Genomic DNA, 18912 nt, shown 5'->3' on the forward strand with positions numbered 1-18912 from the left:
TGCAGACACCCTGTATAACTCGATGTCAGAGTAGAAACCAACAGGACATATGCCAAGATTCAAAGTAATTGTGAGACAGAACACATACTTGGCCCCGCTCTCCGAATGTATGCGTGGCATGAAGGAGAACCTATTCTGTGATTCCTGGGCTCCACGACAAGTTCAAGAATACAGAAAGGGATGAGAGAGCAGAGCCTGTGAGGACCATACTGAAGAATCTCTATGGAAACTTCTATGTGCCCTGCTCTGAGCCCCCTGCTTCTACGGGGCTACCGGGGGAACTCCTCTGAAAAAGGTAATATGTTCTTGCAACTCAGAGACATAGGACTAGTGCCCACCTCACGCCGAGGAGGTGCAGGAGGACTGTGGGCCAGGGCTGGGCTCCCCGACCCACCTTGCTAGGAAAATCTAGAGGGTGAGGGGCAGTAACCTGCCTATATGACCGGAGGGCTGTGCGCTGTGATCTGCCCGTGACCCCAGAGCTAGGGGCTACTCAGGGCACGTGTGGGGAGCAGGCGGGGAGTCTTGAGTTCTCCTACAGCCCTATGAGGGACAAGGGGAGCTCAGCAGAGGGAAGCTGGATGGGTTCCGCAGGGTATCCGGGGCTGGGAAGCTGTCTGACTCCCCAGGGCAGAGACACAGCTTACTGAGAAAGGACACTGTGAAAGCCCAGTGGGGAACTCCAAAAGCCATGAAAAGGCCCCCGAATAGAAAAAGTATCCTTTGTCATCTATCCAGCCCGCTCAAGGACACCAACTCTAACCATCTGACAGGTTCGGGAGACATGAAGCCACCAGCCAAGCAGGAAATGTCCTATCTTCTTAATTCTCTGCCGTCTCCTCACTGCACCTCTAACAGGCTCTAAAGCAGCTGGTGGTGGAGGTAGAGGGAGCAAGCAGAGCGTAGAGGGCAGAAAGAACACAGGTGCCTTTCCCAGGGTGGCGGCTTGAAGCATGAAAGCAGTCGGAGCTGGGGAAAGCAGCAAGATGCTACACAAGCCCGGTTCACAGTCAGGAAGGGGCTCTTCGTGGGACTGAACGTGCCACTTACTAAGCTCGAAACTGCGCATACAACTTAAAGTGACCCTAAAACTGTCCACTTCCTGGGGCTCAGTCAGTGAAGTGTTCGACTCTTGATCTAGGCTCAGATCATGATCTCAAAGTTCATGAGTTCGAGTCTCATGTCGGGCTCTGTGCTGACAGCGTGAAGCCCGCTTGGGATTCTGTCTCTCCTTCTCTCTGTGCCCCGTCCTTCCCCCACCCCCCGCACTGCTTATGTGTGCTCTCAAAATAAATAAACTTTTAAAAAATTGTCCATTTCCTAAGAGTGAGCACAAGAGGTGGAGATCTGCCAGAGTCTCCAGTTAGGGGACAACGGGGAAACTGAAGCCCCCAAATAAGGTTTTATAGGGCAGGGAGAAACAAAGAAAGTGTGCTTATCTCATTCGATAATTCATGCTTGTTCATTGTTCAGGCCACGAATGAATGAATGAATGAACGAACGAACAAATGAAACTTTTACAAAAGAGTAAAGGCTTGCATGAAGACCTGGAAAATGGAGATGAATGGTAACAGGATTCATGGATGACCTAGCATTTCAGGAGGAGAAAGAGGTCAGATCTGGCATGCATGCTCTTATGGTGTTGATGGTATGTAGAGTGCCGTAAAACATTAATAAACAGAGTATGAGTTGTAGAATCAGATGTTCAGGTTTGGGTACATGATCAGGCACTCTCCATCTGTGTGACCTTGGGCAAGTCACTTACATTCTCTGAGCCTGTTTCCTCAGCTCTAAAATGGCAATATTACCTAGGGTACTACACAGTGATGTGATGATATTTTCTTTTTTTTAAGTTTATGTATTTATTATTTTTGAGAGAGAGACAGTGCGAGCAGGAGAGGAGCAGAGAGAATGGGGGCGGGGGGGTGCCAGGGAAGAGAGAGAGGAGAGAGAGAATTCCAGGTTCCACACTGTCAGCATGGAGCTCGCTGCGGGGCATGATGATTTGAAATGAGAGAACACACAGGGGCGTCTGGGCGGCTCAGTAGGTTAAGCGTCCGACTTCGGCTCAGGTCATGGTCATGATCTCACCGTTCTTGGGTTCGAGCCCCGCGTCAGGCTCTGTTGACAGCCAGCTCAGAGCCTGGAGCCCGTTTCCAGTTCTGTGTCTCCCTCTTTCTCTGACCCTCCCCTGCTCATGCTGTCTCTCTCTCTCTCAGAAATAAATAAAACATTAGAAAAAAAAATGAAATAAGAGAACACACAGAGAGTATCTCTTTGGTGCCTGGCACAGAATGGGCACTCATAATGTCAGCAATTATTACTACTCTCTGTTAGGGACAGAGGAAGCCAATTAAAATGTTTCCCGTAATTCTAAGCTCATCAAGCAACCTTATGATTCTTATTCCATTTTCGGGCAAACTTGATCACTGAGCAGAGATACTCTGAATAATGAACAGCAGTATTCCTGTAACTGTGAAGATAACCCCCTAATAAATCCACGTTTTCGGTATAACCAGGAGTCTCCATTTGGAATAGTCGGATCACCACTCATTAAAGTCTGATTACTGCTTGGTGACAGATGAGGAGTGCACCAGAGCGCTGACTCAAAAGGCCCTCTCTCAAGAGCTGGGCCACCACTCCTACACTCCTCTCTTTTTTTTTTTTTTTTAATTTTTTTTAATGTTTTATTTATTTCTAGGAGAGAGAGAGAGAGAGAGACATCATGATCAGGGGAGCGTCAGAGAGAGAGAGAGTCACAGACTCTGAAACAGGCTCCAGGCTCTGAGCATAGAGCCCGACGCGGGGCTCAAACCCATGAACCGCGAGATCATGACCTGAGCGAAAGTCGGACGCTTAACTGACTAAGCCACCCGGGCGCCCCTATACTCCTCTCTTTTTAATTATACGTGATCCCAATAAGACACTGAAAAATCCCAAAGTGTCTTTTATAAATTTTTTTTAATATTTACTTTTGAGAGAGACAGAGTATGAGCAGGGGAGGAGCAGAGAGACACAGAATCAGAAGCAGGCTCCAGCTCTGAGCTGTCAGCACAGAGCCTGACATGGGGCTCAAGCTCACCAACCTCAGGATCATGACCTGAGCCAAATCTGGATGCTTTACCAACTGAGCCACCCAGGTCCCCCCAGCAAAGTGTCATTTAAAACAAAGAAAGCCTGAGAACAAACTGAGGGCTGATGGGGGAGGGGGAGAAGGGAAGGAGGGCAATGGGCATGGAGGAGGGCACTTGTTGGGATAAGCACTGGGTGTTATACAGAAACCAACTTGACAATAAACTATTTAAGGAAAAATAAAAAATAAATAAAACAAAGAAAGCATCTACTGTATTTGTTGTCATTTGTTCATGTATAAATGTATTTCATTACAACACTCTGAGGACTGATCATCTGTAGGTGGCTTACAACAGAAACACCTTCTCACTCAGGAGACCTTTTTAATACCAGAACGCCTTGTTCGTTAACACGTCAGACAGAGTGAACTAGAATGCCGATTCCTGTTGCTTTGCTCGTGATACCTCCCTGGCTGGGGCTCTCCACACTCTCCTCTAAAAACCTTCCTTGTAACTCTGGTTCTTGAACAAGTCTTGCAGAATGATACTACCCATTTCTGATTATTCCTTGACTCCTAAGTCTTCTCTGAGGTTGAATCTATAATCTGTACTATATCATCCTATGCTTTTCCATTAAGAAAAAGTTCTGGTTCCTACCACCCGTGCAGGTAACCAACAACAAGCCTTTTCACTCTGTGCTTTATTTCCCTCTTCATCAAAATAGACAGAATTCCGACCTTCCAGGTTGTTTTGACAAGGAAATGAGATCACATTCTAGAAGAGGGTTGGAGGGTGCCTGGGTGGCTCAGTCGGTTAAGCTTAGTCTGATTTTGGATTTCGGCTCATATCATGATCAATCTCACAGTTCGCAATTGCAGCCCTGCATTGGGCTATGTGCTGATGGTGTGGAACCTGCTTGGGATTCTCTCTTTCTCACTCTCTCTCTCTCTCACTCTCTCTCTCTCAAAATAAATGAACAAACTTTAAAAAAAGAGAAAGTGGTAGCGGGCACAAGGAGCCTGGACCCAGGGTAAAGATACTAGAACTCCCAGCAGGCACTCAGCACTCAACCCCGGAGAGTTGAACTGTAGCTGTGCTTGGAGGAGAGCAAACCTGATGTCCTTCCTCTTCATAACCTCCAGCCTCCATCAAGGTGTGCAAACACGCATATTCCTGAGGAAGTACAGTATTTCAGGAGCCTCCTTGTTTTCTTTCTCCCCATGTACCGGTGTTTACTAGAACTTCTATTTAGAAGATCACCTAAAACGTAAGCACTTCCCTGCTCTAAGGACCCCCAATTCTCGTCAAGGGGACTCTCGTCACGATAAACACTTTTTGAGAGAGATCTGTCAAAAAGCACAGAGCTGTGTGTTTTGCACGTTGTTTTGAAATCACTACGGTGACAGCTTCTAAGACTCTTGTAACTCTTGGACTTTTGGGTTAAAAAAATAACTTATTCCCTTGTGACCACTTAACTTTTTGTTTCAGAGAATTGTTAATGTAGCTGAAACCTTGCATTTTTCAAATGGCTCAAACCAGATGCAGTATTCACGGTTTACGTATGAAGTAAATGATTCACATTCAGGAAGAAGAAAAAGAAAGTAGGCTACAAAGGGAACAAGCAAACTCAAAAATATCCTGGTTTACAATAGCTTCGAGGTTATATAATCCTCTGAGTTTCCATTTCGCTAAATTAGGTCAGCTTTTGACACCTGAATCATTGTCACTGAGTCCCAGGTGCAGTTGTAAGTTACCTACTTAATTAGAATTTGGAGCCCTCAGACAGACAAGTGTGTTGTCTTCGTTCGATTTTGTTCAACAGACCTTGATAATGAACTGAATTTCTAATTCAGTCTGTTAAAAACCAGACATCTTAAGCAATTCCAAAATCCAAATATCCAGGTTTAATTATACCCATGAGTGTGCGTTCGAACATGGCGCAGGCAAAAAAGGTCAATGGATCAGGTGTCAGGGCACCCTGGCTCTCCACACCACTCTGCAGCTAAGCCCAGTGTCACTGTGGCATGTCCCTAACCTTCCCGAGCCTCGGTCTTCTCACCCTGATGAAGACAAGGTTGACTCTCACGTCCTTTATGGCTCGAGGTCTCGATGACTATTTCCCGAGCACCTCCCACACAGAAGGGATGAAGGCGTACAAAGATGAATCGATATGGACCTATCAACAAAGACTTCATACGGTAGAAAGGAAGGGATGATCCTACAGAAGAAAACCAAATGCCATAGCTCCATCACTTATCTTTATTTCTCAGGATTGGTAGCATGCCTGGCATATAGGCATCTAATGGGAGGGAATGAGGAATGGTTCCCAGGTGTTATATTTGAGTTGGTTTTTATTTATTTTTTTTTAAGATTTTTTAAAAATATTTTTATTTATTTCTAGGAGAGAGAGAGAGAGAGGGTCAGAGAGAGAGGGAGATACAGACTCTGAAGCAGCCTCCAGTCTCTGCGCCGGCAGTCAGCACAGAGCCCAACGCGGGGCTCGAACCCACGAACCGTGAGATCACGACCTAAGCGAAAGTCGGACGCTTAACCGAGTAAGCCACCCAGGCGCCCCTTGAGTTGGTTTTTAAAAGGCCATTCAAATTTGCAGCAACATGGATGGAACTGGAGGGTGTTATGCTAAGTGAGATGTCAGTCAGAGAAAGACAGATATCATGTTTTCACTCATATGTGGATCTTGAGAAACATAACAGAAGACCATGGGGTAGCAGGGAAGAAAAGCTACAGAGAGGGAGGGAGGCAAACCATAAGAGACTCTTAAATACTGAGAAGAAACTGAGGGTTGATGGGGAGTAGGGGAGAGGGGAAAGTGGATGATGGGCATTGAGGAGGGTACTTGTTGGGATGAGCACTGGGTATTGTATGGAAATCAATTTGACAATAAATTATATTTTAAAAAATAAAAATAGCCAACATTCAAGGCTCTTCATGTTCTGGTCCCTATATATCATCCGATCTCTCTCTCTCTCTCACCCAGAAATAGGCTATAGCTTTGCTGTAGCTCAGATAATATTCATAACTTTCTACTTCCATGCCCACATTCATGCCATTCTTCATACTAAAATGTCCTCCAATCTCAACACAACCCAATTCCATTATCCCTCAACATACCAATTCCTCGTATTTTATAAAGGAGATCGATCTTATGAAGCCTTTCCTGATCCCTCCAATCGTATGTTCTCTCTCCCTTCTTTGAAATTCCACAAGATTTAATGACATTTCTCTTATGGTATATATGTCAGTTAGCCCTGCATTACAGCCTGGTAATGTTTTTGTCTCAAGATAATAATCTGTGACATTAGACATTACATTATTCACCCATAATCCCAAACAAATGGGAGGTTATCAGTAGCTTATTTGACAGGACAAATATAGAAAGGACAGTTTAGAACAGAAACTGAATAAACAATGGCACTAAGTTAAGAACATTTGTGGCTTATGCCTAAAATGGTGACTACTGGGGTGCCTGGGTGGCTCAGCCGGTTGAGCATCTGGCTTCGGCTCAGGTCATGATCTCATGGTTCGTGGGTTCGAGCCCCATGTCAGACTCTGGGCTGATGGCTAGCTCAGAACCTGGAGCCTCCTTCTGATTCTGTATCTCCTTCTCTCTCTGACCGTCTCCTGCTCATGCTGTCTCTCTCTCTCTCTCTGAAATAAATAAAACATTTTTAAAAAATGGTAACTACTGCAGTTTCTTTTAAGTTTATTTATTTTTGAGATAAAGAGAGAAACACTCTCCACAGAGAGTGGAGGAGGAGCAGAGAGAGAGGGAGACACAGAAACCGAAGGAGGCTCCAAGCTCCTAGCTGTCAGCAAAGACCCTGATGCAGGACTCAAACCCACAAATCGTGAGCTCATGACCTGAGCCAAAGTTGGTAGCTTAACTGACTGAGCCACCCAGCTGCTCCTGCAGTTTGATTTCTGAACATAGCTTTTAGTTGACAGAATCTCAGTGGTTAAGTTTGGAAGATGGGTTGGATTCAGATTACAGGGCCTTGAATGCCAGGATAATAAAAATGGCATACACTTAGCTCCTAAGGAGAATCGCTGATGGCTTTAGAAGCTGAAGAGTAACAAAACCTGAGATAAGAAAATCAAATGAGAAGCACTCTGGCTGACATACTAGCCTCCTGGGAATCTGGCTGGAGGCAAGTCCATCCCTGAGAGAAGAGTCGAGTCTTGGTGTGCTGATAAAAGTGCGTAATCTGCGAGTGGATCTGTGAGTCCTGGAAAAGTCACGAAGCTAAATACTGCTGTGTAGGCTTCCTGATAACCCGGTATTTTAGTACCCCCCTCAATAAAAGGAAATAGGTTCAAACCAAAGCATCATTACCCATTTCCAAACTGTTGAAAAAAAGAATATTCTATATTTTTTCCAGAGAAGACAGAGGGGAAGAGAAAACACACTACATACAAAGCATGGAGACTCAAACAAGCTTCAGATTCCTCAGCAAAACCACTTGAAGCCAGAGGACAGAGGGAAACTCTTTCAGATTCAGAAAGGAAAGAATTTCTAACCTAGACTTCTATGCTAAGCCAAACCATCAATGAAGGTAAGGGGAAAATGAACACATTCTCACACACTCAGAGTCTCTGAAAACTTATCTTCCATGCACCTTTCTCAGAACACACTGAAATAAAGATATAAATGAAGAAAAAGAAAAAGAAGGCATAAAAGAAACAGGAAAGGCAATGCAAGAGGGAGGCACAAAGAGTCCTCAGAATAACGAGGAGCCAGGACAGCACCTGGGTGCCCAGCCAAAATGGCAACCGCTCTAGACGGCAGGGGGTCAGGAATCCTTGGGAGATGTTTCCTTAAGAGCATCTGATGCTACTCCCGGCCAAACAGGCTGGGTGGGGAGAGTCATCTTAGCAGATGACATGGCTCACTGGGATTATATAAATGATGTAAATACTGAATACTAATCTACCTAAAATAATACATCTTTTTGGGAAGGCTATGGGGATGTGGAATTGAGTAGAGAAGGGGGAAGCAGGAGTAAGGAAGGAAAGTTAAATATTCAGCTTCCATAGTAAGAATCAATCGATACAGACTCTTAAGTACAGAGAACAAACTGAGGGTGGATGGGTGGACGGTGGAGGAGAGGAGAAAATGGGTGATGGGGATTGAGGAGGGCACTTGTTGGGATGAGCACTGGGTGTTGTATGGAAGCCAATGTGACAATAAACTACATTAAAAAAAAAAAAAAGAATCAATCTATACTGTCTAAAACCGAAAAGTCACGAAGTGACAATCTAAGCATGTTATTTGGAAATAAAGGAGGTCTACGTGCATGAACACGTTAAAAATTGTAAATGTTTCGGGTGCCTGGGTGGCTCAGTTGGTTGAGTGCCTGACTCTTGGTTCCTCCTATGGTTTGTGAGTTCGAGCCCCACATCGGGCTCTGCACTAAGCATGAGGAACCTGCTTGGGATTCTCTCTCCCCACTGTCTCTGTTCCTACCCTACTCATGCTCTTTCTCTATCAAAATAAATTTTTAAAAAAAGAAAAAAGAAAAAAAAAGTTGTAAATGTTTAAAAGACAGCCACTGTGATACAACCACTTGGGATGTTGGTCTGGCAATATCTAATAAACGTAAATTCATACCAAACAATTCCACTGCTAAGTGTTAACCTCACAAAATCTCACACGTGTACGTGGATTGTTTATTGCAGCGTTTTTCGTCATAAGTAAGGTTTTGGAAATAACCTAATGTCCAACAAGAGAAAAATGGCATGTAGTGTGATAAATATAAATTCATGAAGTGTGATATAAATAAATTCATGAAGTGTGATATATATAAATTCAATGTAAGACCATACAACAGTGAAAAATGGAAGCCTGGAGCGATGAGTAGCCAACATCAATAAATCCAAAAACTGTGTTAAGTAGAAAAGCAGGTTAGAGAGAAAAGAGAAACAACATATCACGCTATTTACATAATATTCAGAATAATACCATATATGTTCATATAACATATATACACACACATACACATATATCAGGATCATAATTCCCTCTGGGGTAGAAGAGTGGAAAATGAGGTCAGAGAAAGGTTCACAGAAGGTTTTGATTTTCCTTATAATGCTTTATTTCTTATGATATATAATAATACCTCAGTCTCCATTACAGTATCTATAATTTTTGTGTATAACTACAGTATTTCTAGGAGCTTCTGTTCAAATTTGGAAAATTAAACTCCTACATTTAATTGTCCTTTATCTCCAAATACGATCAGAGGACCCTAATCCTTTAGGCAAACTCATAGAGCTTCAAGTTTCAGAATTCTGAATTCTTTGGATTTTAGAAGGGATTCTACAAGTCCATGTATTACATTCCACTTTCAGTGGGATCTGTGGTCCAGTGATGTTCAAAGTGAGCATCTGACACTACCCAGGTGGTTGTTCTCCCGTCAGGACACATGAGCCACCAGCCTGGCCCCAGGCAAATAGCCCTCTCTCCTCCAACCTGCACTGACTGCCTCTGAGGAGCAGAGATGGGAAGCAAGTGAACGGGGACACTGTTAGGCCTCTGTGAAGACTCTGGACTCTGTGCTACCCAGATCTTTAAGTACCTAGGACCTCCCTGACTCCTGACTTACACCAGGGCACTAGCGCCCACTGCTCTGTAGCCCTGCCCTACTGTGGGGCAAATACACCACCTGATTCCTGCTGAACTCATTTCCTGCTTTATTTCAGTCACTCTTAGGCAGAGCATTGAGAATGACGCAGCTCTACATCCCAGTCCGTGTCCTGCCTCTCCAAAGCCAGACTACACACACACACACACACACACACACACACACACACACACACACACTCACAGCACTCTAAAGCAGATTTCCTTTCCCTGACCTCCTAACTGATCAACCTTGCCTACATTTGCCCGAATCTGCTCACCCATGTTCCCCTGTGCCCCCACCACTCATCACCCAGGGGCTCTGTTTTCCCTGCCACTGCTAGCATCTTGCTAACAACCCCCCCCCAAACTGGGTTTGGTTGCCCTCAATCGCAGCATGACGTATAATCAGCCTCAGGAAGTGTTGAATACCTACTTGCTTTTGAAAGCCGATGCTGAAAAATATTTTTATTTTTGTTGCTGATTAATCTGACTAATGAAATAAAGAACCCTGTGCTTAGTGTAGGTCCCATTAAACATCTGTTATGGTAATCAACACCCTGGCTATTATCGCGGGTGACATTCTGAATTGATATTGGCAATAGAATCAATACCCAATTCCCTCAATACCAAATTCAGTGAGCACAGTATGCAACTGGGAAAAGGTGAGAGGAAATACCCGTTCTCCTCCATAAGTCCGTTCTCCTGACTTGCCAAGTGGCCAGTCAGCTACTTTTATGTTGGTCAACCTTGTTGATTTACTGTGTTTGCTAAATGCTCAGGCCTTACACAGAGCAGAGGCAAAGGCTCTCAGGCACGCCACGGGGCTTTCAAGGGGAGTTCCACCCTGTCCTCTTTGGGAGGGAAGCAGAAGTCAGCTCTGGAGCAGGATGTCAGCAAGCAAAGGGACAAAGGCAAAAGCCCCACTTACCATAGAAGAGGAGTGCTTTGGTCATGCGATGATGTAGGTAGGTCCGGTCGATGGTGAAGAAGCACGCATCTGCTCCGCACTGGCCTAGCCTTCCGGTTTCCCCAGTCAGTGGGGACCACCAGAGCATGATGGGGTAGTTATCGGTCTCCAATTTCTTTTTCAAGTTCAGCGCTTCGTTCTCAGGGAGTGGATAGAGATGTGTAGGCTCCTCCTCCAACTTTGCTTGTCCATCTCGCACATTGGAATTTTTAAACTTCTTCCTTTCAAATCTTCCCAGCTCAACCACTACCTGAAAGAGAAGACAATTACCACAGAGTTGGATTGTTTAATTTCCATTTGCACATCTCCCATTCAACTGCACGACTGGGCCTCATATTAGTTCTCTATTGCTGCTATAACAAATTACCACAAACTCAGCAATTGAAAAGAACACATGTATGATTACACAGTTCTAGGGGTGAGGAGTCTGCCCTGGGTCTCACCAGGCTAACCGCAAGGTGTCGACAGGGCTACATTCTTCTCTGGAAGCTCTGGAGAATCCATTTTCTTGTTTTCCTATCTTTTAGAACTACCCACCATTCTTGACTCGTGGTCCCTTCTCCATCTTCAAAGCCGGCCATGTTGCCTCTCACTGTTATTCTCTTGTCCACCTCTGTCTGACCAGGGAAGACTCTTAGCTTTTAAGGACTCGTGTGATTACACTGGGCTCACACCGATAATTCTGGATAATCTCCTCATCTCAGTGTGTCACCTTAATCCCATCTGTAAGGTCCCTTTTGCCATGTACATTTACATATCTACCAACAGGGATGCTTTGCTCTACTTACCACATACCAGGTACATTTTTCTATGTCATAGGCATCGACTATATCCAGACATAGTTTCATCTCTTAATGAAGCCCGTGAGAACCAAGGCTATTACCTGGCTATTGCTGGAGAACACAGTCTAGGGAAAATTAATTATGAATTACCAATCGGTTTCTTTTTAGTACAGTTAAAGGAGTCATAACGCAGGTCTTACATTTCTAAGAATTTCCACTGTGATATCAAGTGAAGGCTACAGTGAGCCCTGGGCTCCCTTCCATGTAAAACTATGTGGATTGATTTCAGGACAGTCTGGGTCACTGGACAGCTAGGAGTCAGTACCGGAATCTGGAGTGCAGGGTGGACAGAGTAGAAACAGGAAGTCAGTTATTCTCCAAAAATGCTGCCTCTTCATCAAATTTTAAGGGTAGATATTGATATGGCATTATAAAAATATGTTAGAGGAAGCGGCATAAAAGTAGGAACTGGACTGTGTCACACAGAAATGAAATGTTAGCAGCTGGATTATGTGACAAATCAGTCCGTAAAAGGCACGCATACTTTTATGTATTAACTCCTCCACCAGCCAACAGATGATATCTGTGTGGCCCCCACCCCAACTCTCGGCAGCCAGGGTGGTGCCTTCTTTCTGTGTTTGAGATCCTGGTGTCAAAAAAGGGCCACTGTCTGCTGACAGAGTCTGCAGCTTGCTGGCAACGGTCCACAACATTCACCAGATTTCCTGAGGGATCCAAGGCCAAAAAAATATCAAAAACCACCGAGTGACAGCCAAGTAGCACTCCAAAAAAAGTGAGAAATTATACTGGCTTTAAAAAATCATGGGTCACTTGTGACACCGAGGCCAGCATATGACAGTAAGACAATCACTAAAAACCAAAGAAAAGTCTAGTCCCTGACAACAACTTAGCATTTTCACGATAACATAAGAAGGTAGCTATTCCCCAGCCCCTTGACGGACTAGAGCTGACGTTTAGCCACAAAATCTGTATCTTTTCCCCAGACCTTCCCCCGCAAATGTACAACAGTTTTAAAAAGAGGCTTTTAGAAAGTCATGGAGAAAACTTCAAAGACAAATTTTGTTCCACATTTCTGGTCAATGTCTCCTATATGAGGTGTAAGTTCATTTCCCAAGAATAGGGATGATTTTTTCGCCAAGTAGTTTTGGTTGTTGTTGTCTCGTTTGTTCAAGTTTATTTATTTATTTATTTTGAGAGAGACAAAGACAGCAGAAGTCGGACAGGCACAGAGAGGGGGGGGGGACAGAGGACCCGAAGTGGGTTCTGTACTGATAGCGGAGAGCCTGATGCGGGGCTCGAACTCGCAAACTGTGAGGTCATGACCTAAGGCAAAGTCGGACACTTAACCGACTGAGCCACCTGGGCGCCCCTTTTCTACCAAATAGCTTTTAAAAAAAATATTAAGCCTCAGATATCACCACCAGGTGGTAGGAAATATGAAGGACAGAGAATATATTCAATACAACCATGAGTAAAATTGGCCAAATCCAAAATCTGGGAAATTCAAAAGGATAAATGACTGAGTATTTTCAACAAGCCTGTGACATGGAATAGAAGGTGGAGCAGAGAAAACTCTTATAGCAGAAAAAACAAAAACATTCAAAATTGGAGACACACCACCTAAGTGTGATATATGGGATTTGTGTGTATTCCAGATTCTAACCAACCCGTTATAAAAGACTTCTTTGAGATAACTGGGAAATTTTTAACAAGGCCTAGGATACGGGTAGTGCTTTTTAGTTATTATTAATCTGGCTTGGTGTGACAATAATTTGGTTATACTATACTTTTAAAAGTTCCCCTCTGTTAGAGAATCATATTAAAGTAAATCCAGGTAAAACAATACAAAGTCCTGGATTTGCTTTACAATGCTCCAAATGTATTCACGAATTATTATACAAGTAAAACGCAGATAAATTCAAAAACTAAAGATGCATGCACACCCAAAGAATTTACAGATAGTATATACAAAATATAGTAAAATGTGAGTGGAAAACAATGTCTCAGATGGAAGGATTTCTGCCAGGGAATCACTATGCTTTAACTTAACTGAAGATTAGTGTAACATTTTCAGGGTTACATTACTTATTAATTATGCTATCAGGTCTGTTATGGGCTAAATTGTATCCTGTCCCCCAGATTCATTCAGTGTCGTCCTAACTCGCACCACCTCAGACTATGACTGAGTTAGGGGAAAGGGTCTTTAAAGAGGTAATTAAGCTAATAGGGGGTCATCAAGGGGGACCCTAATTCAATATGACTGGTATCCTTATAAAAAGAGGACATTAGGGGGGCACCTGGGTGGTTCAGTCAGTTAAGTGTCCGACATCGGCTCAGGTCATGATCTCACGATTCGTGGATTCAAGCCCCATGTCAGGCTCTGTGCTGACTGCCAGCTCAGAGCCTGGAGCCTGTTTCGGATTCTGTGTCTCCCTCTCTCTCTGACCCTCCCCTGCCCACGCTGTCTCTCTCTCTCTCTCTCAGAAATAAATAAAAAATATTAAAAAAAAAAAAAAAGAACATTAGGACACATCAAAGTGAAGAAGGAAGATGATGTGAAGACACTGCAGAAAGACAGCCATCTACAAGTCCCGAGGAGAGAGACCTCAGAAGAAACAACCCTGTCTGCTGACACCTTGACCTTGGACTCCCAGCCTCCAGAACTGTGAGAAAAAACTTTCTATTGTTTCAGCCACTCAGTCTGTGGTCCTTTATGATGGCAGCCCTGGCATGATTTTTTTTTTTAATTTATCCTTTTATTACCCTACCTACCTGGCAACAAACCACCAGAAATAGGAATGGTCCTAAATGTGTGGGCATTATATTTTCTCGTGTATAGTGTTAAAAAAAAAAAATAGTACCACTGCAACTCTGAACATTGAAGCATTTATTTTACTAAAAATTTTTAATGTTTATTTGTTTTTGAGAGGGAGAGAAGAGCAGGGAGAGAGGAAGACACAGAATCCGAAGCAAGCCCCAGGCTCTGAGCTGTCAGCACAGAGCCTGACACAGGGCTTGAACTCACAAACTGTGAGATCATGACCTGAGCCAAAGTCAGACACTTAACTGACTGAGCCACCCAGGCGCCCCTAGACAGGGAAGCATTTAATATATCCATGTGGACAGGGAAACAGCCCAAACCACACTATTGGTAGCAAACTGAAATCGAGATGCAGATGAGGGTTCAGCTCTGGTAATCATACCACCTCTCATACTCTGAAAGCTTAGAAATGACAGCCATACCAAAAACATGGCTATTTCTTCCAACATCAAAGGAAAGGCTCTTCATTAGATGCAGCTGTTCCTTGTAACTGAAAAAGAATGCCAAAGTAATTGTCTAGTAAGACCAAAGCTCTCAGACCTTCCCACAGGAAGAAGTAGAGAAGCCCAGCCCCTCATGCACAAGCAAGTCCTGGACACGCATAGGACAGACAATCAAGAAGGCAAGGATTTCTTCTGACCACAGTCCCAGTTTGGCAGCTAAGGTGTAGAAGTCAAGCACCAGACTGTCTGCCACAGTGCTTTTATATGCAATAGCTCATTCAAGCTTAATCAAGAAGGAAGATTATCTTGAGTGAAAAAGCCCAGAGAACACCTCTATTTCCATCAGCCCTACACCTGAGCTGCTCAAGACCACAAATAATCTTTAAAAGTCCTTTGGATTTCTGGGGTGCCTGAGTGGCTCATTCCATTAAGCATCCAACTTCAGCTCAGGTCATGATCCCATGGTTTGTGGGTTTGAGCCCCACCTCGGGCTCTGTGCTGCCAGCTCAGAGCCTGGAGCCTGCTTCAGATTCTGTGTCTCCTTCTCTCTCTGCCCCTCCTCTGCTCATACTCTGTCTCTCAAAAATAAATAGACACTAAAAAAATAAAAGTCCTCTGGATTTCAAAATGGACAGCTAGTACTTGAATGGGTCCCAAATATATCTGAACTCCCATCTATACTTTCCCTATCACTGTAATTTTTACTCTCATTTGAGATTAGCAAATGAAGTTCAGAATCACCAACTAAATGAAATAAATAAGAAGACTGAAAACTGGTGCACTTCAAACACTCACATTCAGTGCTTGGTCTAAGTAGCAGATGTCAAGAATGACAAATGTAGTGGGGTGCCGGGGAGGCTCAGTCGGTTAAGTGACCGACTTCAGTTCCAGTCATGATCTTGCAGTTCGTGAGTTCAAGCCCCGTGTCAGGCTCTGTGCTGATGGCTCAGAGCCTGGAGCCTGCTTCAGATTCTCTGTCTCCCCCTCTCTCTGCCCCTTCCCTGCTCATACTCTATCTCTCTCTGCCTCTCAAAACTGAATAAACATTTAAAAATTTAAAAAGAGGGGCACCTGGATGGCTCGGTCAGTTAAGTGTCCGACTTTGACTCAGGTCATGATCTCACAGTTTGTGGGTTTGAGCCCCGTGTCGGGCTCTGTGTTGACGGCTAGCTCAGGGCCTGGAGTCTGCTTCAGATTCTATGTCTCCCTTTTTCCCTGACCCCCTCCTGTTCATGCTGTCTCACTATCTCTCTCAGAAATATATAAAACATCAGGGGCGCCTGGGTGGCTTAGTCGGTTAAGCGTCCGACTTTCGCTTAGGTCATGATCTCGCGGTTCGTGGGTTCGAGCCCCGCATCGGGCTCTGTGCTGACTGCCAGCTCAGAGCCTGGAGCCTATTTCAGAGTCTGTGTCTCCCTCTCTCTCTCTGACCTTCCCCTGCTCACGCTGTCTCTCTCTCCCTCTCTCTCCTAGAAATAAATAAAAATATTTAAAAAAAAAAAAAAGAAATATATAAAACATTAAAAAAAATTTTTTTTAATTTAAAAAGAAAAAAATGACAATGTACTAATGCATATGTTTGTGTTCCGTACGATAGACCATCTTACTCTCAGTATAGTCACAGCTTCTTCAATAATGCAATCTTTCAGAACCCATCGTGATAGGGGACTTGGAGAGAACCATCCAAATTTGACTCAGTAAGAGAGACCGAGTTCTGCTTTCTGTACTTCTATAACCAGGACCCCAGAGGACTCACAAATTGATCCCCCCACCTTTACTGATTTTGCTTCTATGATACACCCACTCACTAAAACCTCAGTTTCATCTATTCATAAAAACAGTCTCTTCCCTGCCTGAGACAGAGAACCCCCAATCCAGAGATATTAAGTAAAAAGTAAAGAATCGGAGAGAATGGAGTGGGCGAAGGCGGGAAAGGGTGGAGAGGCTCAGGAATCCACATGAAGTAACCCAAATTCTTGCTACCTGGAGTGTGATGAGGAGAAAGACGGAGGCTGTGATGCAGAGGCAAGGTGCCAAAAGCTTCCTCCTCTGAATCCACACCATGCTGCCCGGCCCTGGGTGACTGACAGGGGGCTAGCACGGCTACCAGGTGTTCTCGAGAAGGCCCACAGCCCAGGACAACTTCATGTGGATGAGCCATCTGGGTGTCCATGTCTTCTGCTGTCGCTCCTGCTGGGACCGGGTCTCCATGAAGGGCTGGGATCCGACGCTGTGCGCGTGCCCGGCTTGGCATCGAGAAGAAACAGCATGCAGTCTTCTTAGGCTATCATGAGAGCAGCTGGAGATCTCTTCAAACCAGAAGGCATCAAAAAATTCTGTAACAAATGAATAAGCTTTTAGCCATAGTGCAGAGTATTTAATAAATGTCTCTTCAGGCTATCAAGTAGAAACCCAAAGCTTTAAAATGAAAAGGAACCTTTGAAATCATGTAGTCTTCACTCCTAGATAAGGAAGCCAAGATCAGAGAGATGAGGTGACTTGGTCAAGGTCACACAGCCTATCAGAGGAGAGTTGACAGATCTACAGTTAGGACTGTGTCTAAAATTCTGATTGCACTTCATTTTCTCTGCCCCCAGGAGACTGAAATTCCACAAGTCACTTACATGTAGTCACCTCTTCCACCCAGGTTTCAAAGGAGTAGAGAAGTAGAATAGAAATTACCAGGATTATCCACCCACTCCTGGGAAAAGCAGGGAAAAAAATAAATAAAAGTTTCAGGCTTGGGTCAAAAGTGGATAATGATCAACAGACCCAAACTTCCTCTATGGAAAACAGCTTCAGCCACAACATAAGGACTTCTGATTATTGATTTAGTTGGTTAGTCTTTTATAGCAAGTGTAATAAAGCAGTGGGTTTTATAAGCAGTATGATTCTCTGGAAGTTCTGAAACAAGATTTCCATCTATCTGAAATGGATGATTGTTCCAAAAAGTTTTATTTATTTATTTTTAAATGTTTATTTATTTATTTGTGTGAGTTTGAGCAGAGACAGCGTGAGCAGGGGAGGGTCAGAGAGAGAGAGAGGGAGACACAGAATCTGAAGCAGGCTCTGAAGCTGAGCTGTCAGCTATAAAGCCCGACACGGGGCTCAAACCCACAAACCGTGAGATCATGACCTGAGCTGAAGTCAGACGCTCCTGTTTATTTTTGAGACAGAGAGAGAGAAGAAAGAAAGAGTATGAGTGGGGGAGGAGCAGAGAGAGGGGGACAGAGGATCCAAAGCAGGCTCTGAACTGAGAGCAGAAGGCCTGACTCAGAGATCATGACCTGAACCGAAGTCAGATGTTCAACCATCTGAGCCATGCACGTGCCCCCAAAAGAATGCCTTTTCCCAGGGTTCTGTAACGTCAAAGGTCTTAGCCTTTGACACAGTGGAGTTCAGAATAGGGCATGGATGAGTGTTCCTGAGGCTGCTCTACAGTCCTCCAAAAATCTGGTTCTAAGATCTGGTTGTACATCTCCCAGATACAGCACTAAAGATATAATGAAAAATATTAAAATGATGTAGAATTCTAGTTAAAAACATTGGCCTTAAAGGTACACACCCCCTCCCATGCATCTACCTTCATTTCCTTTTAAGTCCAGGTTAAGTCCCTCAGCAACAAAATGACTCTTGGTTTCAGAAATGACCAATGGTGTGTTTTTCCTCTTTTTTCCACAGGAATTCCTGCAATCCGCAGTGACTAAGGGGACAGGATCCAGAGCCAGCCCGCCAGGATTCAAATCTCAGTTCCCCAGCTGGTTTAACCTAGCCTCTCAATATCTCAGTTTCCAAAATGTAGATACATAGGGTGCCTAATCAGAAAGTTACTGAGAATTATATAAGATTGTAAAACCCTTCTTTCAGAGCATGGTACATACTCCGTATCAATAACTATTTTCCATCTTATGTGTAAATATTATAATTTTTATTATACTTTTAAACGTAAAACGAGGCTGAATTCATATCAGGAATGTTGCTGCCTGATCAACTGGAACTTCAAAAGCAGAAATACTTTGTCAAAGAAAAGGAGATCACTAATGTTTGTTGAGTGACCTATCCTGAGCAAGGCACTTCGTAAGTACTCAGCGTGCCTGAGACCATTCAATCCTCCTACAACTCTATGAAAGGAACAATCACTATCCTCATTCTTTTTTTTTTTTT

The 18912-nt window shown here is 43.9% G+C and overlaps 1 protein-coding gene across 1 annotated transcript in view; it reads right to left on the reverse strand.

Moving 5' to 3' along the window:
* Positions 1-18912, reverse strand: part of FUT10 (fucosyltransferase 10) — an 83647-nt gene that overhangs the window by 57945 nt on the left and 6790 nt on the right. Inside the window, exons 2-3 of the mRNA XM_039254425.1 lie at positions 16732-17084; positions 10643-10931 (exon numbers count right to left, since the gene is read on the reverse strand). Of these exons, the coding sequence (XP_039110356.1) occupies positions 10643-10931; positions 16732-16812 (370 nt within the window). The 5' untranslated portion in view covers positions 16813-17084. The remainder of the gene's footprint in view (positions 1-10642; positions 10932-16731; positions 17085-18912) is intronic.

Source organism: Hyaena hyaena, unplaced genomic scaffold (genome assembly GCF_003009895.1).
Source record: "Hyaena hyaena isolate Hyena2069 unplaced genomic scaffold, ASM300989v1 scaffold_488, whole genome shotgun sequence".
Taxonomy (NCBI): Eukaryota; Metazoa; Chordata; class Mammalia; order Carnivora; family Hyaenidae; genus Hyaena; species Hyaena hyaena.